This window comes from Taeniopygia guttata, chromosome 14 (assembly GCF_048771995.1).
Source record: "Taeniopygia guttata chromosome 14, bTaeGut7.mat, whole genome shotgun sequence".
Classification (NCBI taxonomy): domain Eukaryota; kingdom Metazoa; phylum Chordata; class Aves; order Passeriformes; family Estrildidae; genus Taeniopygia; species Taeniopygia guttata.
Genome location: NC_133039.1, coordinates 3,823,729 through 3,851,596, shown reverse-complemented (window position 1 = coordinate 3,851,596; position 27,868 = coordinate 3,823,729). Strand labels below are relative to the sequence as shown.

The 27,868-nt window shown below is 48.5% G+C and overlaps 1 protein-coding gene and 1 long non-coding RNA gene across 2 annotated transcripts; one reads left to right on the top strand and one right to left on the bottom strand.

The window, feature by feature from the left end:
- Window positions 1-5,058: 5,058 nt before the first annotated feature.
- Window positions 5,059-26,645, bottom strand: LOC140680237 (uncharacterized). The gene is made up of 3 exons (XR_003962787.4): window positions 25,866-26,645; window positions 25,050-25,134; window positions 5,059-5,470 (listed from the first exon to the last, which is right to left on the bottom strand). It is a non-coding gene; the product is annotated as an uncharacterized lncRNA (long non-coding RNA).
- LOC100228012 (galanin receptor type 1-like) lies at window positions 7,309-9,556 on the top strand. The gene is made up of 2 exons (XM_030284723.4): window positions 7,309-7,569; window positions 8,013-9,556. The coding sequence occupies exon 2, from the start codon at window positions 8,112-8,114 to the stop codon at window positions 9,435-9,437; it is 1,326 nt and encodes a 441-aa protein (XP_030140583.4). The 5' UTR covers window positions 7,309-7,569; window positions 8,013-8,111; the 3' UTR covers window positions 9,438-9,556.
- Window positions 26,646-27,868: the final 1,223 nt, after the last annotated feature.

Below are 27,868 nucleotides of genomic sequence, written 5' to 3'. Positions count from 1 at the left end.
GGTTGTCAGAGTCCTGGACATCCCTCTGGCTGCCCTGGCTCTCTCGAGACCCTGGCATGAAGTCAAAAACAGCTGTGGCTTCAATTTTAACCCATGGAAAAAACTGCCAACTCTGTATGAGGAATTGCAAGACACAAGGATTTGAGTAGTGTGATATTTGAATCAACACAGGGTGGAAAAGTAGAATTTTGGGGTTTTTAGAATGTAGTTCAGGGGGTCAAGATGGAGGGATTTGGGCGTGTCCTGGCCTTCTTCTCCTTTGTCTTGTCCTCCATGTCTTGGTGTGATGGTGACACTTTTCTGTTGGTTTAAGGTAGAGACACACTGTCCAACACAAATTGTGTTGGACAATTTATTTTTAATTTAATTTACAAATTATTGTAAACAGACTAAACATAACTTTTGGTATAAAATGTAAACACTGCCTGAGAGGGCAGAATAGATTGCCACGGCTTCCTTGCTAGCCAGAGCTCAGCAGGTCAGAGAAAGAATGTAATAGCTAAGGAAAAATAAACAACCTTGAGAAGCAAAACTGACACATCTGGAGTTCTTCTTTGGCTGTGGGGCTGGGAGGAAAAGACTTTTTATGATCCTGGGGTCATCTTGACCTCCAGAACCCTGAGACATCAACACAGGTGAAGGAGGCAAGGCCCTTGCAGGAAATGGGAGCAGAAAGGAAGGAGGGAACCAGGGTGGTTTTGTCTCCAGCCTGGTGCTGTCACCCTACAGCTCTGGGCCTGACCCTGGAGCCTGTGGGCAGGTTGGGCTGGGACTTTTCATCATCTATCAGGTGTTGCCCCAAGCCTTAATGAGCCAACAGGCCCCATGATGAATCCCTCCAAGCATCACAGCTGAGCCAGCCCCTTGTCTCAGTGAGGCCCAGGGCTGCTGAGCAGCTCACCAGCCCAAGGAGTTTCCATCCACCTGTACACAGACAGCATCACTCTGCTCTCCCATACAAAGCAGCATTTTTCTAGCTGGTTTCATGCTAGAAATGATGAAAGAACCACCAACAAACCCTTCATTCCCCCCCGCCCCCCCCCTTCCTTGATACATCCCTTTTCCAAAGGTTTAGCAGCTGCTGTTTGATCTGTGGCATGAAAACCTTTCTGGTTTCAAAAATTGAGAGTAAAACTGAGATGCAGCTATTTCACCTTGTCACCTCCTGCGCCTTTGCGGGAGCTGCAGCTATTGTCAGCTTTCATTTCCTGAAGTTACTCTGAGCTGGGAACACACACTGGAAGCAGAAAGACAGACACAGTCAGTGGTGATGAGAGGGCAGTGATTGCACTTCCAGTAAATTGCCTGAGCCTTTCTACATGAGTCACTGCACAGAGAAAGGTGAGGCATTAGAGAGAAAAAAGTTTGCAACTGCTCCTGACAAGAGTTTAACAACCCTCAAAGCCTCTGCCTGCCTGGTTTTCTTTAGTTGTGGGGATTCCTCCTAAAAGGCTGCTGAAAATAAATTACTGCTCACAGATTATCTTATACAGTGAAAACATTGGGGAACATTCAGAACTAGAATCACATCTCTCCCTGCTTCCCAGCTAATCCTTGCTTGAATTCAGAGAGCACAAATCCTAAGAATTTCCTCATTGCAAGTCTAAAATAAAGGAAAGCTGGTTTTTAAACACATAACACTTGACTGATCACTAAGCCCGTTTTGCAAATGTGCTCAGGTCCTAACTCTTACTGCAACCTGATCCCTGAGGTATCTGCTTTGAGACAGCTAGGCAAATTATCACCTAGGCTGAGAGTAAGTTATTTCACTCAGAAAGGCAAACTCCCTCCTATTGTATTCTCTAAAATCTTTATCTCCACTCTGATACTAGCAGATCTGGGCCCTGAGAGTGTGGTTTGTTTTTTTTCTGCAGAGCCTTTCCTTCCTGCCTCCCCTCAATTCTCCTCCACAAGCCTCTGCAGCTGGGAAAAGGCAAAACAGTGGCAAATTTAAAGGCTTTGTCAGACTTCCCCCAGATGGCAATCAGCTGATGAAACCCAGGAAGATTTGTCATCTGAAAAGCCCTTTATTAGCCTCTTGCACCTGGGTATAGAGCACCAAGGAAGATGTTTTGATATTCAAATGTGGAGCGTGCAGGTAGAAGGAGGGAGGGAGGATTTACCAGCCCCTGCTCACAATGTTGTTTCACCTGGCAGTGCCACTTCTTGGCAGCACCAGGGGAAAACTGCTTGGAGTCATACCAGGATGAAATGGAGCCCCACAAACCTGCTCAGACCACCAGATTCCCTCAGTCACCAAATCTGCTTGTCTGGGCTTTGGTTTCAGTCTGGTTCTAAATATTTCTCCCCCCCACAAAACGTGGGCATGGAGGAAATCCCATCATTGCCTCAGAGGATCCTAGGTCCCAGCTCCAGGGAGAGAAGGGCTGCACGAATGCAGGCAGTGTTAGAGGGCTGCTTTTTGAGTCATCTGCCTCCTCTGCCAAGTCCTGGCACTCTTAACTTCTCAAAGGCTTGACGTGATGCTCATTATCACTTCAAAATCTTCTCTGTAAATGTGTGCAGTGATTTGGGGATCCACAGCACTGATTTCTCCTAAAAACACTCACTTTGTTACTCACTACACATCCATTCAGGATCCTCCATTTAATGAGAGAGGGTCAAGTTCACTTGGTGTGGCCCTGGGTTTAAACAGGGGCTCTGTAAGAGCATGTTTAGCCCTGCATTCCCAGCCTGCTGCTTGCCTGAACTTCTGCAAAAACCACGAGAAAAGACATCTGAAAGACAGAATTTTCAATCACTCCAATGCCAAAATGGTGTTTCATTGTTCTTGAGCCAGTGAACATTGTATTAGACAAATTCTTCTATGCAAGATTATCTTTTTCTTTCAACCACTACATTTCCGGAGCACTCAATCTAAAAGGCATCCAATAAAAAGGACAGAAGATATGGAATTTGGCACATATCTGTTTATGAAAACAGACCAGTGAATATTCTCAGACAAAAAAATGCACACATTCTCCATTTAAAATCCTCCAAAGGACACTGGGGATAGTTTAAATGTTTCATTCTTTGATTGAGGGAAGACTAGCTGGAGAACAAAGATTTTTCTCTCTCACGGAAGTAATTACAAACAACAAACATCAATTCCCAGATGTTTTTTATTTGCTTCTCTATTTTATTTTCAAAGAATCTGAAGTGCACTCGGCGTCTCCGTTGTATTGCCACTGATTGTGAGCAGCGCTGGCCTCTTACCTCCTCCTGGATTCAGAGCAGCATCAAAGCGCTGACATCTGTGAATGTCTCCCGGGAACTGTGATGAGGACCTGGACCCCGGGGCCAGAAATTGCTCGTGTTGCCCCCAAAACGGCGATGCCGGAGCAGAGCTAGCACGGGGACAGAGCAGTCACCAGCAGAGGGAGGGCAAAGCCAGCTCAGAGATCCCCGTGCCGGTGGCACTGAGCATTTGGGGAGTTTTGTTGCTGGGTTAGAGATTTATAAGAAAATGCCCCAGAGAAGGGTAGATTTTTTTTCTAATCCAATGTGAGTTAATGATGACGTTGTTACTCTCTCCTGATGGCAAGAGAGCCAGGTTTCGGTATTGCTCGTGGTTATCTCGGCGTTAGAAATGCTCACACACAACTTCCAGCAGGGTCCTGGCAGGGGGAAGGGGTGGGATGTGAGGGCTGGGGGAGTCTCCCTTACCCCGAGGTCCTTCTGTGTCCATGCCATCGGTCAAAAAGTGTGGCAGGCAGAGGGACAAGTGGCAAGGGAGGGGGATTTTATCCAGTGCTTTCCAAGGGCAGTCTAAACAGCACCTCCCAGCAAAATCAAGTGGGAAACAATTTCACCAGTGCCCGTGCTCACCCCTAACACCCTGGACTGTGCTCCCAACTCACCTAACACAAGCAGCACCATTGACAATCTGTCCCAGTAGCACCAATCCAGCCCTGCTTGATTGAGACAAGCAAAATTCTGTTTCACCTCTGTGAAGGGGGCAAACCCCATCCCACCTACCTGCTGGGAAAGCACAGGAGGGGAGAGCAGCTATAGCCTGACAACAAGCCTTTACCTCAAACTGTGCCTGCTGAGACACACCAGGCATGTCAGGATGGGCACCGGGAGAAAGCCAAGAGAGCAAAGTGCCTTTTGGTCAGGTGCCAGCCGTCACACAGAGGTCAGGGATGCAAACACATTGGGGACCACACAGGGCTGTGTATCCCCCAAATTGACAGGGAGCTGGGGTAGCAGGGGGAAAAGTTTGAGTAGGGAGAGCAGCATGAGATACTGCAAGTAGATGCACGAGCAGAAGGTTTGCTGTAGCTTCACACTCTCAAGGTCCAGCCCAAGCTGGAATATCCTCAGGGTTTCCGGAATTTACACCCATTGTTGGGACAGGCAGAGCATCTCTGCAGCTCTGTGTGATTACCCAGCTCCTGCTGCAGTGGGAGCAGGGAGGTTGTGCTGAGGCAGCAAAGCTAAATTTACCCTGGCCCAGGACTCTGATGCGCAGTGGGCAGGGCAGGTTTGGGCACATGCGGCTGGCATGGGAAATATGAGGGATTTTTGAGATTCTGGCGAAGCCCCAAAGTGGCTGACTCACTCCTCTCAGGTCAGTTGTTCACAGCTGTAACTCCAGTGAGACCAGTGGGTTATTTCTGATGTGCTTTGCTGTATGATCACAGCCCAGCTCATTGCCCTTGCTGCTGAAGGATGGCTCCTGTCTCTGGTGTACTTTATTTAGCTTCCACTTCAGAGCTGTTCTGTAAGAGGCAAGCCAAAGTGAAAAGGGTATGACATTTCTTTTAGTTGGAGATTCCCCATCTTGAGTTATCTGGCGACTTTGAACTTGTTAGAATCAATGAATTTGTTATAATCAATGCCCTGTGCTCTCTGTCAGCTGCACAAAGTGTATGGATTCGTCATTTGCTGCTAGAGATGACTTGGCACTTGTGAGTTGTGTCAATGGATGCAAAAGTAGATTCATCCTAATTATATCGAACCATTGATTCACTTAGTAATTTAGTCTTGAAGTCCTAAAGGTTCCTCTGCAGTAAATCATGCAAGTTATAAACAAAGTGTACCGAGGAGAAAAAAAGAAGTTAAATGTATTTATTAGCTTGGACATTTGGAAGGCAACTACCTGTACAAAACAAGCCCTGGCCCATTTCTGCAGTCTCCTCTTGTATTCTGGTAATACCCTATTAAAAATGTTGACTTAATCACCCCCATCCTGTGTTTTCCATGTGCAATGGCAGGTGTGCTGTAGGGAGGCTGGCAGGCTGGCAAGGGCTCGGGTGTATGGAGATTTCCAATTGCCAACTCCAAATCTGATCTCTGTAGTTGCCTCGTTGCAACAGATCTGTTTGCTTATGGAACAGCTGTGAAACTGCAGCAGATTTTAGGTATCCATGGGAGTGTCCGTGCATTTTACTGTGTAGAATAATGTACCTGGTGCTCTGGGCAACACTCTGCAGTTCGTTTGTGGAAGCTGTTTGTCTCTGAAGACCTATAAAGACACAGACAGAAAACTGTAGGAAAATGAGCAGTTACACACTTAGAGCAAATGCAATTTTATGCAGGAGATGTTTGCAGGCTGATCACATTCACCTGCCACCCCCCCACAGTGTAGCTCCACTACTGATCTTTCTTTCATTTCACGTAAGACTGACCAAAAATATTTACTTTATTCTTTCATATGCATAGAACAAAAAGGATGGGGAATTTCCCAGTGAAATCAAGGGCATTCACCGTTCACTGGCTGTATTTGTTACTTTGCTCCCCCTCAGAGAAGGCAAAGAAAGAGAATAAAAACTAAACATTTCAGGCAGAGGTATGAATTCCTCTCATCAGACATTGTCCCCTGTGATACACTGGCATCCTCTGAGCACCTCCAGTCAAAAGTTCCATTTTACAAACCAACCTTACTCCTCAAAGAAGCACTTCAACTTTTCAAGACACTTTCCCCATACACGTTCCTTTCCCCCGTTCCTTCAATTCAATAGAAAACACCACAAGTTGGGGTTCTCTGTGCGGCGCTCCTCGTTCGGGCGAGTTCCCATCACACCTGTGCTGTTGTTAACCCTTGGCGTGCCAGAAACTCAGGATGGTGGAGGATGTTGGAGTAGAAGTGAAGCAGGATTCTCCCCGCTCCGTGCCCGCTCCGTGCCCGCTCCCTGCCCGGAGCTGTCCCTTCAGCACCACGGCCGGGCTCTCGGCTCCGGAGGGGCGGCTGGCCCGGCTCGGCTCGGCTCGGCTCGGCTCGGCTCGGCTCGGCTCGGCTCGGCTCGGCTCGGCTCGGCTCCTTCCACCTTTGCCCATCCAGGGCCGGCCCCGGTGCCCGGGTGTGTCTGAATGTGCCCGGGTGTGCCCGGGTGTGCCTGGGTGTGCATGGGTGTACCTGGGTGCGTCTGAGTGTGCCCGGGTGTATCTGAGTGTGCCTGGGTGTACCTGGCTCTGCAGAGCACCTGCAGGAAGGTGCGTGCAAAGGGAGTGTGCAAAGGGAGCGTGCACAGAGTGTGCGGGTCTACAGACGTGCTGAGGGATGTGTGTAGGGTCTCTCGGGGTCTGCGTGCGTGTGCGGGGGTCGCAGAACAGGACTCCGTGTGTGTGGCTTTGTGTGTGTGTGGGGCGTGCAAGGTGTGCGGGGCTGTGTGTGGGTTTGTGCGGGTTCTGTGCAGTGTGTGTGTGGTGCGCGGGGTGTGCAGCGTGTGCGGGGTGTGCAGGGTTGTGTACAGTTTGTGCACGGTGTGCGGGGTGTGCAGTGTGTTCAGGGCGGTGTGCAGTGTGCGCAGGGTGTGCGGGACTGTGTGCGGGGCTGTGTGCGGGGTGTGCAGTGTGCGGGATGTGTGCAGTGTGTGCAGGGTGTGTGCGGGGCGTGCAGTCTGTGCGGGATGTGCGGGTGCGGGATGTGCAGTGTGTGCGGGGTGTGTGCGGGATGTGTGCGGGGTGTGTGCGAGGCATGCAGTCTGTGCGGGGTGTGCGGGGTGTGTGGGGGGTGTGTGCGGGGAGTGTGCGGGTGTGTGCAGTGTGTGCGGGCTGTGTGCAGGGTGTGTGCGGGGTGTGTGCGGGGTGTGTGCGGGGTGTGTGCGAGGCATGCAGTCTGTGCGGGGTGTGCAGGGTGTGTGCAGGGTGTGTGCAGGGTGTGCGGGGTGTGTGCGGGATGTGTGCGGGGTGTGTGCATGGGTGTGTGCGGGTGCGGGGTGTGCAGTGTGTGCGGGGTGTGTGCGGGCTGTGTGCGGGCTGTGTGCTGGGTGTGTGCGGGTGCGGGGTGTGCAGTGTGTGCGGGGTGTGCAGTGTGTGCGGGCTGTGTGCGGGGTGTGTGCGGGTGTGTGCGGGGTGTGTGCGGGGTGTGTGCGGGGTGTGTGGGGGCGCGCATCCTGTGCGCGCCGCGCGGCGTGCGCGGGGCTGGCGGTGCGGTGGGTGCGTGGGTGCGAGCACGCGCGGGTGGCAGCGGGTCGGGCGCTGCCGCCGCGCACACGCACGGACACACGGACACGGGGACACACGGACACACGGACACGGGGACACACGGACACACGCACACATCCATCCACGGCAGAGCTGCCGGCGGGAGGAGCCCGGCCGGCGCTGCCCGCCCTCCGCCCGGTGAGTGCCGCCGCGCTGCGGGACCGCGGGAGAGATGGGGAACCGGGGGGCACCGGGGGGCACCGGGAGGGAACAGGGGGCACCGGGACCCGGGGGCAGCCCGGGGCAGCGGTCCGGCAGCGCGGCCGCGGGACACGCAACTTTGCGGGGAAGGAGGGAGTGAGGGACAGAGGGAGCGGGGGGAGTGGCTGCGGACCGAGGCCGGGGATGCTCTTCGGGCTGCGGGGCTCGGGGCTCCTTCCTCGTCCTCCCGGCGGAGGCGCCGTGTCTCCGCGGCCGGGCAGGGGCTCCCGTCGGTCCCGCCGCTGCTGCCGGACCGGTGCCGGTGCCGCGCTGCCCAGCCCGGCCGCTTCTCAACTAAGTTGTGGATAAGAAGATCCCCTTGAAGGGCGATCGCTGCCCCGATCCCCGCTGATCCCCCTTCTCCACACCCTCTTTTGCAGGCAGGGCTGATCCCAGCTTGCCATGTCCGGAGCATTGGAAGCAGCGCAGAAGGCTCTGCCCCGCTAGCCCAGGTTGCCGGGGGTGGGGGGAGTCCAGCCATGGATTCACCCCCCCCAGAACCCGGAGCCCCCCCTGACCCTCTGCAGCTCTGGCAGGAGAACCAGACCCAAGGCGGGCTCTGGAACGGCAGCCAGGAGCTGGGGTGGGAAGAGCTGGAGAAGATGCTCTTCCTCTTTGCAAAGGAGCCTGTCACCATCAGCCTGACAGTGATGTACTTGCTGTCCTTTGTGGTGGGCCTGGTGGGCAACATCATGTCCATCAGGGTACTGACGCGCAAGCGCCGGAGTCGGGTGTCCAGCCTGAGCGCCACCCGCAGCCTCCTCATCAACCTGGCGGTGTGTGACCTCATGGTGGTGTGCATCTGCATGCCCATCACCGTGGGCAACCTCATCTACAAAGCCTGGGTCTACGGGGACTTCCTCTGCCGGGCAGTGCCCTTCATCCAGGCTGTTTCTGTCTCGGCCAGCGTCCTCAGCCTGACCGTCATCAGCGTGAACCGGTACTACAGCGTGCACAACCCGCTCAACGCCCGCTCTTTCTTCACCCAGAAGAGGATCCTCAGCACCATCCTCGTGGTGTGGTTGTTTTCCTCAGGGATATGCATGCCCCTCATCTTCATGAACAAACGGGATGAGATCGGGGTGGTGGAGGGCTTGCCCCTGGTTTTTTCCATCTGCAGGGAGATCTGGCCTCAGGAGAGGCTCAAGCAAGCCTACAACTTTCTGCTCTTCTGTGCCCTGTACTGCCTGCCCGTCCTGTTCAACATGGTCATCTGCTTCCTCACGGTGCGCCGGCTGTGGAGCCGCAGCAGCCAGCTGAAGGACAGCTCTGCCCTGAACCGATCCCTGCCGGCCTCCAGGCTGAAGATCCGCAGGAAGGTGGCACAGATGGTGGTGGCCCTGGTCCTGCTGTTCGCCATCTCTTGGCTGCCCGTTTACCTGATGGACATCTGGATTGATTTCAACATCCCCAAATCTTTGCAGGATGTGACTCCTTCTCCTTGGATCCTGCAGCTCAGACCTTTTGCTCAGTGGCTTGGCCTCACCAATTCCAGCCTCAACCCAATATGTTATTGCTTCGTTGGGAACCTCTACAGATCAGCCAAGGAAATGAAGAGCAAATACCACCAAAGGATGGTCTCTCTCTTTAACTTCTCTCTGTCTGAAGGGACAACTCATTCCTCAGTCCCAGAGCTGCTCTCTTACCAGAGTTCAGTGGAGCCTGCAAGGAAAGGACCCTCCACCACCCCCTCCATGGACAGGAGATGTCAGGAAAGTCATGGCCATAAGAACAAGTGTGGACACTCGAACTCCTGCCAACATCCATCTCTGAATACTGTCTCCAGTGAGAACACTTCCTTGTAATTCTGCTCAGGAAGTGCCACTCATACCCTCATCTGCATTTAAGGACTCTAGAGATCTTTCTGAACCTGGTATTTTAATGATGGAAAAGAGCTTTCTTCTAATAACTCTTGATACCAGTTCCAAAATGCTGTGACAGGGAAGGAAACAGGTAATGAGATAAAAAGATGATGTATTTTAACTCAGATGAAATTTTAAGACATATTGTTTTTACTGGGGACAACTGGATGTGCAGCCTGTTGCCCAGTCAACAGTCACATAATTAGACAGATCAAGTTCCCAACGAGTGAGCTCTCCCTGCAGCTCCATCCCTGGATGCTGAGGTGCTGTTTTGGATACAGCAACGATTTGACTGCTTGCTGCTGCTCACACTTGCTGATGAAGAGCAGTGATAAGAGGCACTCTGTGCTCCAAATCCATCAGTTGTAGTTGCAAGCAGTGAAGAAAAGCTGGAAACAGCATCATAAAAAGTAATAGTAAATGGAGAATTTCATGCACTTTACCACTTGAGATTTCATTGTCTGCTCGTATTGTTTCACTCCTCCATGCAAATAAATTCTCCTTATGTGAAGAGACCATGGCAGAAGTACTAAAGCAAACACCACCATTCCACGTTTGGGAATTCAGAAGGGCTGATGTGACCTCAGAGGTGATTTAGGAAATGAAGCAGGAAAATATTTTTTTGGGCATCAGCTCTCTTTCTTACAGCAGTGCTCCTGTGTGTGGAGTGGAAAGAACTGGGCATCTATTAACATGATTTGCACTTGAAAAACCAGCCTTGTTCAGCTGTGTATGTACCAAACAAAGTCAATGGCATGTGAAAATAGAAATAGAAAGTGGTTTATAGCTAATAAAATCAGAAACAAGTAATGCAATGCTATTTCTCTGGGAAGGAGCGAATCAAAGGATACTTTTCCTGAGCATCACAAGTAGGTTAAAACCTGTTTCATCCATCTTCTCCTTTAAAGGAGACTTTGATAAATAAATTGTATAGTTTTATTCTGTTAGCATTGGAAGACTCCAGTACAGCTTGAGCATTTTGTTGTTCTGAGCACTGGACCTGTATGCACAAAGGAGAATTTTCCCCCCAAGGTATATGAGAAAACACGTCAGATCAGACAACAGGTAGGAGACAAAAAATCCAAAAGGCTGGAATGATAACAGAGATGAGCCCCTTCCCTGCCCGATGCCAGGGGAGAGAGGATGTGCACTATCTCCTGGTGCCAGAAGAGCCCATGCCCATCTCCTTGTGCCCCAGCACCTGGCACAACAGGTTTGTCCCCTCAGCAAAGCCCAGACTGAACACAGCAGCGTCCCTGCGAGAGGATTTTGAATTTAAAGGAACTCAGGCTTCTGATGACTGGGGGCTTTTTGTATTATTATTATTATTATTATTATTATTATTATTATTATTATTATTATTATTATTATTATTATTATTATTATTATTACTGAACAAGGGAAGGATTGTTAAGGAAATCCAAGTTTCATATAATATCCTGCTGCCTTCCAGGGTTCCTTTTGTAGGCAAAAAAAGTAGAGACAAGAGAATAGCCATTCAACCTAACCCTTGTAATGATCCCTCAATAGCATTTAATGTTAACGATTATCTGCCTGGGAAGTGAAAGGTTCCTCCTTACCAGGCAGTGCCATCCACAATTTGTGTTCTTTATATGAATGAACAAGACATTACAACTACCCAGATTTATGGCTTTTATGTGTGCTAGAGATGAGAACATCTGCATTTTTGCAGGTGATATAGGAGTGTACCTACTGCTGATCTTTTAGTAGCTGTGGATAAAAGCCTGTAGAGATTTTATTTTCTTTTTCAAGGCATATTTTTAGGGCTGGCAAAATGTGGCAGACTGAGGAGCATCAAAAGCTCACTCTGAATGCCCACTGATTCCACGTCTGTAAAAAGATGTTCTTCATCCCCAGACCAAATGTAACACAATGTTGTAACCCCTACACTGCCCTGACCTGTATATTTAATCCTGCCCTGAATAAACTACAATGAAGGGACCATGGAACTCCATTCCCTGTGGTTTCTTGGCTCTGAAAATGGACAGGATCAAATGATGAAGTCAAAGATGCAAGATATCCATATTTTAAAATATCCCAGAGGAGAATTCTTTTCTCTGAATTTGTATGCCAATGCCTGGGTCCTGCCTGGAAGCCTCTGTAACCTCCATGAAGGAGAAATAGCAGGGACTGTGTTCTCCTGAGTGTACCTGGATCTTTTCCTCCTGACATAGGTGCCTGTGCCTTCCTCCAGCCCCACAGCACTTCTGAGACTCACAGTGGCAAAAGTCACTTCCACTAGGCAAGGTTATCTCCTCTTCACACTTCTAAATGTATTTTCCAGTTTTGTTCAGTGTCCCTGTTTTCCTATACTAAAGTTGAATTGTTCACTTAACTCCTCTTTGCCTCCTTGGTTGCTTCTTCTCTGTCCCCACACTCCAACCACTTCTCCACTGTCTCCACAGTGAAATCTCCCCCTGCTTTTCCCTGTTATCACTCTCTGCCTGTGAATTCCCCTCACTCTAATGACCCATTCATGTCTTCACTCCCCTGATGAAAAATCCCTTCGTGCCCTGCTGATCTGAATGGCTCCTTTTGTGCTGCAGACACCTGTTTGCTGTGCAGAACACTGATTTATTTTGCAGGGTTTTACCCAGTGGCTGCCAGGTAGTAATGGATTTCGGTCACTCTCACCCAAGGGTAAATGAGAAGCAGTGACGTCAATGTGGAAGCCACACAGCATCCTGTGAGCTGCCCAGGCTCTGGCAGTGATTTTATTAACCTGAACAGGTCTGTGGAGCTCAGCAGTGCCTGGCTGACTCATCCTGGATCCCAGAGAGGTGAAACATCAGCATTCGGGAAGGTGGCTTCTTCCCTCTCCTGTCTGATGAAAGATCTCTTTATATTTAAGGCTGACAAGAAATCTGAGTGTCCTCCAGGCCACACAAGGTGCTCGTTTCAGATGGCAGCTGCTTTGATAGGCATTCAAGGGGCTCCTGGTCCTTTGAGGAGCAGGGAGCAGCCACGGCTCTGGCTGGTGATGGTTCCCTCAAAGGAGCTCCAGCCAGACATCTCATACTCGGTGTGTGCTTGTGGAAATGTGTGTCTCTCTAAATGTGCCCAGGCAGACTGGAAATGTGAATTTTAGGCATCTCAAGGACAATGTTTTCCCTCAGCAATGCTGCTAATGCATCTCAGTCCCACTCTTCCCCCATGGGTCCTTCCTCTCTGCTTTGCTGTTTAAATCAATACAGGCATTTTACCACGTTACAGAAATAGGATGTTTAGAACAGCTCTCTTAGAACCACTGAATCATTTAGGTTGGAAAAGACCTCTAAGATGACGGAGTCCAACCATTAACCCAGCACTGCCAAGCCCCCACCAAACCATGGTCCCAAATGCCACATCTTTTAAACCCCTCCAGGAATGGGGACTCCAGCTGTGCCAGTGCTTGAATCCATTTGCTGTGGTAAGGACTTACAGGCAGCTGCTGCCCAGTAACCCTCTCATTTTCCATGACCTGTTCTCGTACTGTCAGTACTGCCTCAAAGATGTGACAGGTTTGTTTTGTGGGAACCACCAGAGAGATGGAAAAGAGACAATTTTTTGTACCAGGTATCCCTGAGGTCGGTACAATCATGACTGCTACCTAGCCTTCACATGGAGATTGATGAATCACTGCTCCTCATAACAAAACACTCAGGGGAAGCCAGTGGAAGGATCATCCAAGGTGTGTGAGGGCAAGCAGCACCTCTTCTCACACCCTGGCAGCTGCTGGGCTCACAGGCAGAGGAAGTGGTGAGGGCTGAAAGCAATAAAAAGTCAAAGAGGAGAGGACCCATCACAGCAGAAAAGGCCACCAGCAGCTCTTTAAAACAATGATGAAACTTCTGACCTAGAGTACAGTGGGTGTATGACCTGTAATTTCCACTCTTGCTCCTTCCCAGAACGTGCTACCAGCCTTCACTGGGAGCTGGCTGCTGGGCTGAGCATTGTTTGATCTATTCAGCACCCTTGTTTTTACATCCCTATGAAAAATCCTTCCACATTAAAGTGCAAGGCAAGAGCAGAGGATGATTTCAGACCTGGAAAAATGTGATCAGTGGTAAGACTTTGCCAGGCAGAGTCACCTGGAGGTAGGGCACGTTAATGCTGGCACAGCACGGGCTGGGAAATGCTCACTCAGGCACTTACAGAGCCAGAGCTGAGGAGCCCCAGGGGATGGTGCATGGTGCCCACTCCAGTGCAACACAACAGAACCAACAGATCCATCCCTCTTCTAATATTCATCAGCCCTCTCAAGGGGTCAGCACTTTCACTGCAACATCCCAGAAAGAGGAATACCCTCCAAAGGGAACTCCTGCCTGCTGGTATTTTGCACATTATTCTTACAGAGGCTGGCATTCAAAACAGGATGGAAGCTGGCTGGAAAGTTATCCACAACATCAGTATAATTCCTCCTTCACCACAGCACATCCCACACACAGCACCCGATCTCTTCTGATGTGAAATATCTAAACAGTGAAATATCTAAAAGAACAGAGACTGCAGGATTTGCCTGGGTTTCCAGTGTGTTGTGATGCCCTTGCAAAGAATCAGAGAACTATCACTGTGAATCTTCTAGGAAAAAACACTGCAGCTCAGCTTACATTTTTTATTATATTTGTCATGAAAATAAATCACTGGCAGCTGCTAGAAGAGCAAATAAAAAGCAGCTATGAGCAGGTACAACCAAAGAGATTGGTGGAACCCTCTGGGAAACTCAGCCTCCAGGAAAGTACTGGCACGTATAGGGATCATGTAAGACTTTCCCAAAATTTCTGAGGATGAATAACTACTGGTGAGGTCAGCCCAGGGGTACAGGAACTGCAGCACTTGCTTTCTCTGCCTCCTAAACATCTTTAGGCCAAGCCCTCAGACTCAGAACTGACAGAACACAGCTGCAAAGTCAACGCAGCCTTATGTGACTGCCACCCCCAGGCTCCTCTGCCAGGCCCTGGGGGAGGCTCCTGGCTGTCCTCAGCAAGGGATTTTTTCCTCCTTCACTTGAAACAGCCAGGAAATATTATAAAATATTTCAGCAAAAATGATGGATGCAGCACTTGCAGAGAACTTTTTTCCAAGTGAGGAATCCACACCAGAGTGTTCCTGTTTGGTGTCTCTTGCTGATTGAAGACACCCCCAGAAAAAATAAATACCTGGAGAGCAGTGGTGAGGGGCTGGCTCAGGGCTGCCAGGGCAGGGGGCACTGATTACCTTGTGATTATCCCCACCCCATGGGGAGAAGGGGAAGTCTCATGGAGCTGCAATGTGACCTTTGATTTTAAACATTTTCTGCGTTCAACCTTTTCCTTCTTAACTCATTGCACTCTAAGACAACTGGTTTATGTTGCACACTGGGGGGTGGGTGAATTATCCAAGGATAATTTATTTTTTTAAAATACACATGAAGTATTTCTGCACCTGAGAGATCCAGGAATTAACAACTTGTCCCCACATGCTTTACCCCTGTCTCTGTGAGGTTTTAAGGCACTGAGGAGCGCAAAATGCTGTGGGCACTGTAGGATAAAATTACCAAACTTAAATAATTCCTTTACCTGGCAGGCATTTCCCATCCACAGCCCTCCACCAGGTGCTCTGGAGCCAACCTGCAGAGCAGTGAGCAGTGGCCTCCCCCTGCCCCTGCCAGAGGTGGCTGTTCTGTGGCTGGCTAAGCACCTCCAAACAAAAGCAGCAGCATCCCTGGGTGTGCAGGCTGCTGCCCCAGGTGCTGCAGAGTCTCTGCCTTTCTTAATTTTCCACTTGAGGTGTTTTCAGTCAACCCCCGCTTTCCTGTCCTCAGACATTCACCACAAGAACAGAGCTGCTGAATTAAAGGGCTTTATGAATGAATCTTCAGGCAGATGTATCCCATTACCCAGTGCTCACAAGTCATGAGCTGCTATTTCTTAATGTGAGGCAGGAAAATGTGGCAAAACATTCAGGAAATAAGCTAAAAGATAAAAAGGGGAAGGAGAGAAAGTCCAGACAGTGAAATAAAACCATCTTAAGGCAATTACTGGGGGAGAAATAGATCTGCCAAGGATATTAAAGCTCTCATCCACCTGCTAATCTCTTCTGATAAAGGTCTCACTGGCTAAACTAATAACACTATTAAATCTGCTGTAATCGGTACCAGAGGCAGCCCAAGGATCTCACAAAGCCACATGCCTGGAGGAAGACCTTTCCCAGCATGACTGGGCACAACCAGCAGCAGGTAAGTGGTACCTGCACCAGAGATGCAGCAAAATTCCTGAGGGACTGTGACTCAGCCACCTCCCTGATTGTCTCCCTCAGCTCAGAACTGCCCCTGGAACTCCTGAGGCTGCATCCAGCACTTCTGCTTTGTCTGATTGTTCTTCTGGGCTCTGGTAGCACGGGAGCAAACAAGAAATTCCTGCACTGCCTCTTGGTACACATTGGTATTTGAAGTGGGCTGACTCACAAAGCTTCACGAAGGTGGGATGTTCTCCTGCAGGAGCTAACAGCCCAACACAGCCCCTGGCAGAAATGCATCAAGGAAAGATTCAAAATGGCAAAACTATCCAAAATCCCCCTCCTGAATCCTCACAGCAGTGGCAAGGCTGCAGTCTGCTCCTCTGTGAGTGGGAGGGGAACAGATTTTGGGGGGACAACCAGCCCTGCAAGGTCCATGTGGTGCTCTGGAACATCAGGGAGGAGGTGCAGAGGTGCATCCACACAGCAACACCAGACAGTGATCAGGAGTTTGTGCAAAAGCATTTTTGGTGTCACCTCTCCAGCAGGGCTCGGGCTGCCCAGCGAGGCAGTGGAGACACTGCCCCTCTGCAGCAGGAGAGTGTGCCCGGGCTCCTTGCTGCCCAAAATCATGCAGATCCTGCTTCTCCTTCATTCCCTCTCCACCACTGTTGGCTTCAGCAGAGTTTCTTCTGATTCATACCCACGGGAGATTAGAGGGAAGCTCAGAGTGAATGAAATACTGCCAAGGGGAGGCTGCTGTCACATCAGCTGCTGTAATTCCACAGCCTTAATGGATCTACTTCTAATTTACAAGTGAGAGCTGGACCTGGCACCACAGGCTGAGTAAAAAGGTGTAATTTTTATACAGTAAAATTTATATCTGAAATAAATACCACATTAGATCTTTCCAAGAGGTCTGAGCTGCAATGTGTTCTTTTCTCTCCCTGCAGAAAGGTGAAATTCTTGCTAATGCTTTCATTACCCTCAGGTCTCAAGGCTGGATAATTTTTGGCCATCTGCTTGCTCCACACAGGCTGTCAGAGGTCAAAATGGGCAACTGTGTCCCCCAGCAATTTGGCATGAGAGAGTTTAAGCCCCTTCCTCGAGGCTGCCTTTTGCAGGGAATGACACAGTCCTGATGATGTGCAGCTTCTTACAGCAAAAATTCAGATAAAGGAGAAGAAATAGTTTTCTATCTGTATGGGCTTTTCTTGTAGACCTCAGAAATAACGAATGCATACATATGAATATAATTCCAATTACAGTGTACGCACATCAAGCTTAGAACACCATGAGTTCCTCCAAAAGTTGGTGAATGTCTGTGTGATCACAGGCTGTGAATGGAAATTCATGGCTTATCCAAGACCATGTCACACAGGACTAACTGTGTGGATTCAAATGGATCTACAGACAAACACCCTGGAAGAAAAACACCTACAGCAGCCACGTTTCTGCATCTGCAAGCACAGTGTGGGAAGACTGAGTAGGGTGGGAAAGTCTTCGCTCTCAAATAACAAAATGCTCTTTTTGATCTCATCTCCTTAATTCTCTTCCTGAAGTCCAGGCATGACAGCCCAGAAGCCAGAAAGCTGCCAAATTTGTCATGGAAACAGCAAAGCTTTTCTGCAAGGCTCAGTGCCAGAACTCCTAGAAACAGCAAACAACTCTTTCCCAGTCTTTGCTTCACCAAGTAAAAAGCAAAACTTGGGAAAACAGGGGTGGGGCAGTGATGGATGTGGGGGTCTGAAAGTGATCATGGAGCAGCTCCCCTTCCTCCATACCTACTGCCAGGGGAAGCCAAGAGAGGCTCTGCCAGGGCACGTGGGAAGCTCCTCGCTCCAGCCTGGAGCTCCAACCAGACAGCAAAAGCTTAAATTTCTTATCTGCTGTCTTGGAACTGCCTAACCAGAGGGAATCTTTGCTGCCTGCTCTTGTAGCACAGAAATCAGGGCCATAAGCCATGGGCTGCTCTCATGCTCGCAATTAGAAGTGACTGGAGGAAATTCTCAGGGCATGGCACTTTGTGATGAAGGTCTGTATCCTCTCTGTGGGAGCAGAGATGTGCTGGTGGGAGAACTCAAAAGGAGTGGGAAAGAGAAAAGCAGTGCTTCATTTGTGCTGATAAGCTTCAGTGTGTTTGGGCCAGCAGCCTTTGGGAAATGTTTTGATAGATTATTGCTTTGGGGTTTGTTGGGGATTTTTTTCCCCAAGTCCTTTTCCCAACTGTGAGAAAAGCTAGGAATTGTAATTTTTGTTCCTTGACATGCTGTGCTGGATAAGAGAAATCTGTGAACAAAGGGGTGAGATGAGGGAGTGCCACCCTGAACAAAGAGCTGGGCACAGACAGAGTTGGAAACAACACAGATTGTGAAGTAGCAAGAAGGTACCTAAACTAAGAAACCAGAGGTGAGCACTTCTGCTAGGAGGAATTGCTTGAGAACTAAATAACCAACACAGGGACTACATAAATTTGTCTTATTTTATATGCCTCACCTCTTACTATGGGATGGTCTGCTGTGCACACACAGCGGGTGTGGAGGACAACTGCCCCTGCCAGTCCCTGCTGTCCTTTCCACTGCCTCTCCAATGGAAAATTGTCGGAACTCAAAATGTCCCTCAGACATTTTTGGAGGTTCCAGGCCCTGGTCAGAAGCATTTGAGACCCTGGCAGGCAGCTGGAAACAGCTGTGATTTTGTGTTTGAACCATGGAACGATTTACCAACCTTGCAGGAAGAACGAGAAGTCACAAAAGTTTAGTTATTATAGTAGAAGTAGTCACAAAGTAGAGGGAAGAATTTTTGAGCGCTGTACAGGGGGGTTTTAGTTTTGTACATGGGGGTCAGAGGTTTTAAGATGGAGGGATCTGGGCCTGTCCTGTCCTCCCTCTTTCTTCTTTCTTACCTCCATGTTCTTGGTGATGTTGGCACTCACAGATTGGTTTAGAGTAGAAAAGCACCATTTAATATAGGTAATAGGCATTTGGGAAAACTGTACCCATGTAACACGGAATGTACCATATAAAAGACAGCAGCAGCCCTGGGCGGGGAGAGAAGAAGCAGTCGGGAGTCAGAGAGGATGTCAGGGTGTGTGTGTGCCTCTGCCTGAGCTGTGGGCAAACCACAGCAGCCCGAGAGGAAAATCTTTTAGATAACTTGCAATAAACAACCTTGAGACTGGACAACAAGAGACTGCTGAGCCTTTCTTTGGAAGCACAGGATGGAGGAGAGACTTTTCCACCACACAGAGCCACCCCTGACCTAGAGGTGAGCTCTGGCAGAAAATGGTCCCCATGCCTCCCTTGTAACATCTCATGAGGCTCAGCTTGGCTTGACTCCCCTCCTTGAGGAGCTGCCAGGGTCTGGTGCCACAAGCTCCACAGCCCACGGCTTCTGTCCAGGAAAGCAGGGCTGGAGCCACACAGGCTCCATTGCAGGGACTGGACCTTCCAAGGGAATGGGATCTGCATGGGTTAGAAAGCATGGCTATTTAATTGGTCCTTGCTTTGCTCCTATTTTTATTGCTAGCCATTTAAATTATACAAATGAGGTTTTTATCTTCGTCCCCAGAGAGCCAACGCATTAAACAAAACATTAAAATATAATCACAGAAACTCTCTCATATATATTTATAATGTCAGAATTGCTGGCATTAATGCAGAAGTGGTTTCTTCATGCTTATCTCTCCTCACTGTTTCTATATCAAAAATATACAGCACACAAAAGATAAACACATTAAACTGCCCAGCCATTAACACATCTGCCATCCAGAAATAAATGCAAGGAACAAATTTACAAGGAAAATCCAGCGAAGGAGACAAACACAATTACAATGATGTGTCTCCACCACTGTCTGAGCATTAAGGATGATGATAAGGGAAGTGTCATTCCAAAGACTCTGGCTATTTGGGAGCTGTTTCCAACATGCAAAAGCACTGAGAAGAAGAGCCAAGTGGAAAACCCACAGTGACCAGGGCAAACAGTCTGGTTTGCTACCTCTGCAGGAACCCCCAGAAATACTGGGGGACAATTGGCACAGAAGGCAGGACTTAGCCCAGATTTTCAATAGTTACACCCAAAATACTTCCCGTTTTGGAGAGAAACAAGACACCAAGGGCAGCTGTCAACCACATTCTACAGCAGAGGAGTGTAGGAAAGGGTGAAGGTGCTCAGGGCTTCTCAGCACCTTCAGAGCAGCCACCACCTGCTCCAGCCCCTTTGTCACTCTCAAGTTCCTGAAGAAATGCTCAGCCCCATCTCAGCCAGTTTGGTGTTGCTTTCCCAGGCCAAATTCTGCCCTGGAAAGGTGCCACAGTCAGGTTGCCTCCCCAAGGGCTGTGAGGTGGTGGCAGAGGGTGTCACAGCCACCAGCAGCCGTGGTTTCTGTGGGGTCTCCATCGAAGTGATCACCAAAGTGATGGAAATCAACCTTTGCTTTGTTAGAGTCTCAATCCCTTCTCATATTCCCTTTGCCTGACTCTTTCAAGGAGAGGGATTGCTGCAGCTTTATCCCAGGCTGGGCAGAGTCCAGCCTGGTGTATCTAATCAAGGAGCCAATCTCTTCCTTGTGCTCCAAGCACCAAAACACAGACACAAACCCTGTGGCACGCACTGCTCAGCTGGGGCATCCTTGCACCGCCAGCAGCAGCCCCAACACTGCACAGCTTTCCTCCTAAACCCCTGGAATTTTAAGGCAGGAGCTGCTCTCCAGCACACCAGCACAATAATCTGCCTTGTTAAGAATCCCTCAGGCTCCAGATCCCATTTTGGACTGATGCTTTACTCCTGTTTGAAGGTGGCCAATGTCTGCTTGATTTATGAGTACCCCTGAGCCGCTCACAAATTGAATTGAGCACCCTTGTGGGAATCACTCCCACAGGCACACCAAACCCGAGGGGGTTGCCAGGAAAGACCAGTCACAAAGAGCTGACCTCCTGCATCAATAACTGCTGCTGCTAGAGCTGACTCCTCAGACATTAGTAAGATTGACTGCTGCTCCCCACCAGATGCATTGATGCCAAGTGCACCTTGAGTGTGCATTAGCAGTAAGTTACTGTTGGTACCTCGCAGTTTCTTCCATCAAAAAGCAATCACCCTCCTCTCTTTCCCCATGGCAACCAGGGTTTAGTAATCACCTCATCACCTATTCCAAATTGAGGCTGTAATACATGCTCTCAAAGACTGAAAACTCCAGTCTTTATTAAACTGCAGGTATTTGTTACTCACTCAGACCAAGCATCTTCCAGGCTGCATGTGGATAAACGTTCCCTTCTCTGGTTTGAAGTACGGTGGGATGAGAAGGGCAGAGAAGGTAAATATTTAAACAGCCTGCAAAAGGAAAGCCATGCTTGGAGACATAGGAAACCAAATGCTCCACAGGTGAATCTTCCTGTGAAAAAGAAAAACACAAAGGATCAGGAATTAAGTATTGTGTTTTACCCACAGGGGATCCTTCTCTCATATCTCATTTTCTGCCTTTTGCAGACAAGTTGACAGCCTGAATTATCAAAGCATTTGTGCTACACAGGAGGGATTCTCATTTGGGGGCTGGTGCAGCAGAAGACATCTAAGATGGAAACGGAGCTCACCATTTGTTCCCTTGCTGTCAGCTCTGGTTACAAGAAATGAGTTTCTAAAGCCTCCAGCCTGGCCAGGGACAGAACCATCAGTGCATCTCTCACTTGCAAATGTGCTGCTAAGAGGGTGGAAAATAAAGAGCAAAGATTCTCGAGATATGACTGAAGGTGCTGAGCACTCACTCACTCCTAACATTTCTTATCCAGAACTTGTTTCACAGGAGTTTCCTAACAATAGATCCTGTCCCAATAAAAAATCTGAGCACTGAATTTTACTCAAAAAACTTGAAAAGCAGAGAAATTATATAAATTCAAAAATGAATGATCACAGCTTAGGCTTTTTTTTTCCCCCCTATATATTTGTACAGTAAATATGATGCTAATTACATGACACGACGAAAATAGGGAAAAATTAAAGTATAAATGTTTGCTGTGACAATATCCCAAGCCTCTTTGGGAAAACCTCTTTGTAGTGGTGGAAGGAATGAATTCTTCTGGATCCTAAGACCTGTGCAATGATTGAAGAAAACTTAAAATGCCTCCGACAAGAAACTGCTGGTGTGAATGCACTGCTTGGTGGCACCATCTACTGGGTGTGATGGAAACAGCTGAACACGGAGGAACTGCAGTCAGAGTCACTTGCTGTGCCCAGAGAGGGAGCAGAAGAAGGTGGGACTGGCAGGGTGTAAGATGTGCAAAAACACCTGCAAAATCCAGAAGAGCTCCTGGCTCCATCTCACAGTTTTGCCTACCAGGTGAGAGACTGCTTTCCACAGGCTCTCTTTTCCTTTAATCTTCAAAGAAAAGAGCAAAGTAGGGTTCCTGTATTGTCATTCTGGTGACAACATGTGAATCCCATGCTGGAGTTCAACTAGGAAATCCTATGTGCATATTTTTCCTCCCTCTTCCAATAAATAGAAACCAAAATAAACATCCAAAGAGAAATGTTAAGTAACTGGTTTTGAACTCTCAATCCATGGAGAGGACAGGATGTGGAGCCAGCTCAGAAGAAAGATTTGAACTCAGGCCTTGAATGTCTTCAAGGCACACACTGCCTTCACAAAGAATGAAGATACTTCACAGCAGTCTCTGCCAGGCTCAGAGATGGCTCATCCATGTGCTCTTTGGTGGCCCATCTTTGGCACACATGAGAGCACTCAGCCCCTCCACCATGCCAGGGGTTGGCCTCCCATGCCCTGCTGCCCCACATCCCCAGGGTCAGCTTGGATTTCCAACAAAACTCCTCCTCCCAAGCCCTGATCTCCCAGGCCCTCATGGGGTTCATCTCTGCTCTCTTTAAAGCACTTTCTATCAACAGGAACATACCTCACAGCATCCACATAAAGAATTCCTGTTCTTGATCTTTTCCTTCCAATTTTCATAGATTATATAAAGATCTCCCAGACACTCACACCTTGTCCCTAGAAAATTACATGCTGTGCTAGTCACTGAGTAAGATAAAGTCATGAACAATTGTAAGAAGATGATGCCAATTTGGCATGACCCTCTGTTAAATTGCTTAACACTAATCCAAGTTTTTCACTAGACTGTTTTCAGATATGTGCCCAAAAAACATGTTTTTTCTGGATTCAATCTCCACCATCACATTCTTGGAGAAATAATACACTTCTCCATGACATAGCTGGCCCAGAGATCCTTAAGATGATATAAAATTATTGAAGTCATGCTTCTTTCTGTGTCTGCTGCTGCAGTGTGATATCTCACCAGACCTACTGAAAGCTATTAGTACTTGCATGCCTCGGGTTTTGATGACAGCTGGGAGAGTCACTGTGCACTGGAGACCCTCCAGTTACCTGGGAGTGGGTTCTGGAACACCTGAAATGGTTGTTCATTGGATTTTGTCTTGTTGCAGCTCTGTAGGAAACAGCCCAGGATTCCTAGCCCTTACCTGAATTGCAACATTCCGTAAGCAAACCCATTTAAAGAGTAATGACAAATTTCAAACCAGCTTGAAAAGAACCCAGCATTAAAATTATCGACTCTCTGGGCTCTATAAAGACCATTTAATGTAATTTCCTTTCTTGTGTAACATATCCCAGGCACAGTTTTTTTTAGGATGCAGCTTTGAAGCCTGGTTGATGGCTCAGCAGAATCAGTGTCCTGCATCCCACACCTGCTCACATCAAGACTTCAACACCATATCTCAAGGACAAAAAAAGGGGATTTCCACAGGGAATTGTGACGTAACAGAAGATAAGCTGTTGATTGTCTTTATGATGACCTGGTGAGATACTGGAATCTTAATTCCATATAAATGGAACTTAAATTATTTATAGATGAGCTACTTCAACCACCAATTTTTGTGAGGCATGAGGGAATTCTAAATTTCACATTTCCCAGCTGGATAATAAAACAATCTGGAAAAGATTTTCTGCTGACCTCATGGTGATTTGGAACTGTAGTTTCTTCCTCATGCACCAGTTTGGTGCCTGTCACAGGTCAGAGACACGGATATTGTCACTTACATCAACTTTCATTTATGGTGAAAAAGGCCTTATCTCTGCTCTCACCAAGACTCCTCTGGTACCTGAGCTTTTAAAGCAAACAGCAAAACTGGATTTTGATGACTTTAAACTTGAGTAGTATTTTTTTAAAAAAAGGATGTAGCAATGGTTCTATTTTTGTTCCAGCCATTGATGATGACTGTTTCGTAATGATTTATTTCTATTTTTAAGCCCATCAGAAGGATATTATTTGAGACGATTCTTGTCTCTGCTACAGTGATATTTTGGTGTTTTGTTCTTAAGATAAATAGATTAGGGGTAAGCTGAGCTCCACAGAGCTGCATTTCACAAACTAGGGGAATACAGAAAAAAAAACCAACTTGTGAGAACACTTGCTAAAGATGCTGTTTATCAGTTGCTGCAGAACAATGACAGAACATGGTTTAGTAATACATGCTTTATAATGTCGATCAATATAGTAATTGAAATATTTAAGGCATTTCTTTCATGTTTTTCTTTTCATTAGAAATTCATATTAGACATTAGACACTTTCTTGCAAAACACTTGAGAGTTGCAGCTTTTTTTTTTAAATGACACAAAGCCTTTTCCCTCTCCTGTCCTATCTCAGCCCCTTTGTATGTCTCAGGGTTCTTAGAGCATAGTGCACTTAGAAGCCATTAGTCACCTATTGGCATATTTGGGAGGCTGACAGCTTTGAAAATCTGATCCTTGTGAGCTCAGAGTGCTTGGTCACATCGGGTGCATGCAACACCAATTACCTGGCAGCACAAATACAAAGTGACAGCAGGATGTGGACACAATTGCCTGTCCTTGCTGCTGAGCCAGCCCTGCTGCTCAGTACCATGGTGATGCTGGCCAAAGTCAGAGTTGGGCAGACTGGCCCCTGGGATGGCAAAACACCCAGCCTGGGTGTCTGCCTGTCCAGGAGCATCCTCCAGATGCAGGCAGGATGCTTGTGACGAGATTCTTCAGGATAGGACTTCCTCTCCTAAATCAGCTGCTGGCTACAAAGAGCACCAAGTCATTGCCCAGGCACTGCACGTTTGTCCTCCTCAGTTTCCAAGTGCTGTTTTAAGGCTGCCCCTCACAGCAGGAAGAACTCTTCTCTGACAGTGGCTTTCCAAGCCCCCTTTCTCAGTGAAACCTGGTGATGGTGAGAAATGCCAAATACCCACAGCAGAAATTGCTGGAAGTGCTGCTCAGCTCCCCTGTCTGGAGGACACGTGGCAAGTGAGAGCTCTGACTATAAATAGGATGCTCTGGAGGCTTTGCTTACCTGGCATTCTTCAGCTCCATCTCTGCCTTCTGCTTTCTCACCCTTCTCCACCAAACTGGGATTTCTCCATCATCAGCAACCCGTCCTAGCAATGAAAGAGAGAGGGGGAGAGAGAGAGACAGAGAGAATCCATCATGGATCTGGCTTCCCAGCTGATGTTACTTGGCTTCTAGGCACGCAGGGAATTTGCTCTGGGCTCAGGTCTGTCTGGGTTAGTAGTGCCATTGTTCTCTTGTTATTTGACAGAGCTCCACTATGCACAGCCTTGTCCTGTCCATCACCAGCATCTCCTGAGCAGGGGAACAGCAGTGAGATGTGCTCTCAGCCAGCTGGAAACAAGGCAGAGCTCTTCTTCTTCAGAGCTCCACCAGCAGTTCCAACTCTACAGTAAGGAGCAACTCTAGTAGAGCAACTCTACTCTGTAAAACACTTGGACAGCAGGAGCAAACTGCTCTCTGAAGGATGAGAGAACCAAGACCGACCCAAACTGGTGACTGATGGAACTTGTTTTCTTGCCTGATTTTCTTCTGGATCACCCCTGTCCTTTCTGCCATTCCTCTTCACATCCAGCTCTACTGCTCTTTGTGATACCCACCCCAAAGGTCAGCAGCTCTTTGCTCCTATCCTTCCTTCACTCTTTCCAGCATCACCTTTTCAGAGGTGCAACAGGAATGACAGTAGTGGAACAATTCTAGAGTTTGAAGCCTATTGTCAGAAATTAGATACCAGTATGTCCTGCTGCCTCCCAAAGGGTCTGACCCACCAAAGTACCTAAATCTGGGCTCCTGCATCACTTTATCCTCCTAAAATACTTACGGTCGCCCAAAAAAAGTCATTCTTGGTGCTTTTGCCTCCCGGAGGCGCAGTGGGATGAGATTTCCCAGCTGGGCACTAGGTGGCAAAACATCCCGAGAAAGGGAATTTCCCACCTCGGCTCTTTCGGAAGGGCTGCGGGAGCTTTGGCGAGTGCTTCAAACGCAGCTGAATGTGCAGAAGTTGCAAATGGAAGCGCGCAGAGCCCAACAGAGAGAGAGAGAGAGAGAGAGAGAGAGAGAGGAGGTGATTTGTATTCCTGTCCTGCCTTTGGGCAGAAATGTTTGCGTACAAGCGTCTGAAGCTGTTTCCTCCTCTGCTGCTCTCCCGCTGACAGATTGTGGCCGTAGAGCTTCAAATATGCAAACCCCGGCCCCGGTGAGGGCAGAGACATTTCTGTGTGCAGAGATGGGATGCGCTGGCTGCTCCTGCAGGCACGGCTCAAGCCAGCGTGGCCCATGGATGTCTCAGCCTTCAGCCCTGGCAGCGCTGCCATCCTCCTCCTCTGGCAGCTCCAAAACAAACAACAGGCCATTTCATAGAATCATACACTGCTTTGGGTCAGACAGGACTTTAAATGTCATCTCCTTCCAACCTCCCTGCATGGGGAGGGGTGCCACACCTAGATTTGGTTGCTCAGGGCCCCATCTGTCCTTGAACATTCCCATGGATGGGCATCACAGCCTCTCTGGGCAACCTCTGCCAACCATTTTAGCTCCCCCACACCTCTCCATGCCCTGTGTGGCTTTCTCCCCTCCTCCTCTCATGTCCCCTTTGTGGTGGAAAAGGTGCAGATGTTGTATTCACTGAGGTGAATCCCTGAGGGGCTGGAATCCTGTGTCCTTTACTCAGCAGATTCTGCTCTCTACCATCCACTGCTTTGCCCAGCTGCAGAGTCCAGAGCAGGTGACTGAAAGCCCTGAAAAGTGACAAGTCCTCAGCTGCTGGCCCTCATGATTCCCTGCTGGCAAGTGCCAATCTTTTTATTCCACAGTGATCAGCCCCCTGATGGGACTCAGGGACCAAGAGACTCCAAAGTGCAAAGCTGCAAAGTGATGTCACTCATTTTGGCCTTCCCTGCCAAAAGCTTTCCTTCCCCAGCTATAAAACATCCTGCACTGGGCTCCACTGGCAGGTGGGATCTGGAAGGAACCTACAGCTAATTGACCTCAAAAGCTGCTCTTTCCTCCTCTTGCAGCTCTCAGGAGTGAATTCTCACAGGGACCTCTCCTGACTCTGCTCTTCCAAAGCCCCTTTGCTCAAAGGCCCTGCAGCAATTTAAGGTGCTGATTTTGCAGATCACAAAGGCAATAATGGCCAAAATAGGTGACACCAGGCAGGGCCCAGCTCTCCAAACCCTGATGCTCTGCACTGCTGGGAACATGTATGGATGCAGCCATCTCTGCTGCCTTGCTCTGGGGGAGCTGGACTGGAAGCAAAAAGCAGCTGAGACCACCATCAAGGAGGAGATGTGGGGAGATTTGAGATTTGCTCTGAGCTGTGGGCACCCTCAGCTTGCATCACAAGAGTCTGGTGGAGCCCTTTAATCCTAGGTGAAGGTATCAGAAGGGGATGCTTTGCCAACTCCACAGCCTGGCAAACAGAGGGGAAAATGTGCTGAAAGCTACGACTTGCTGAGCATGTTCTCTGTCTGGAATCTGCCTGCAAAACAACTCAAATTTCTCAAAGGGGTTCATTATTCAAAACTATTTGCTGAATAATTTCTCTGAGTAATTGCAGGTCTGAAGCTTGTCAGCAAAAAAATTCATCGTGAGCATCCAGGCAGGCAGCTGTAACCATGCTCAGGCTCTGGTCTGTGAGTGGATAACCCCAGAGTTGGGTAGGAAGGGTAAACAAACTTGTTTACAAAATCAGGATCTGGAGTGAAAAAAAAAAAAATGAAAAAAAGGAAGGAAAAAAAAATTTGTATCATCTTAAAATAAGCTGCTTCCACCACAGTTTCTAGATATAACTGACCAAAATAATCTGGCAGAGAGAACTGGGCA

What these genes read in the sequence shown, in the direction of transcription:
- LOC100228012 (XM_030284723.4), top strand. Translation starts at nt 8,112, where the DNA reads ATGGATTCACCCCCCCCAGAACCCGGAGCCCCCCCTGACCCTCTGCAG.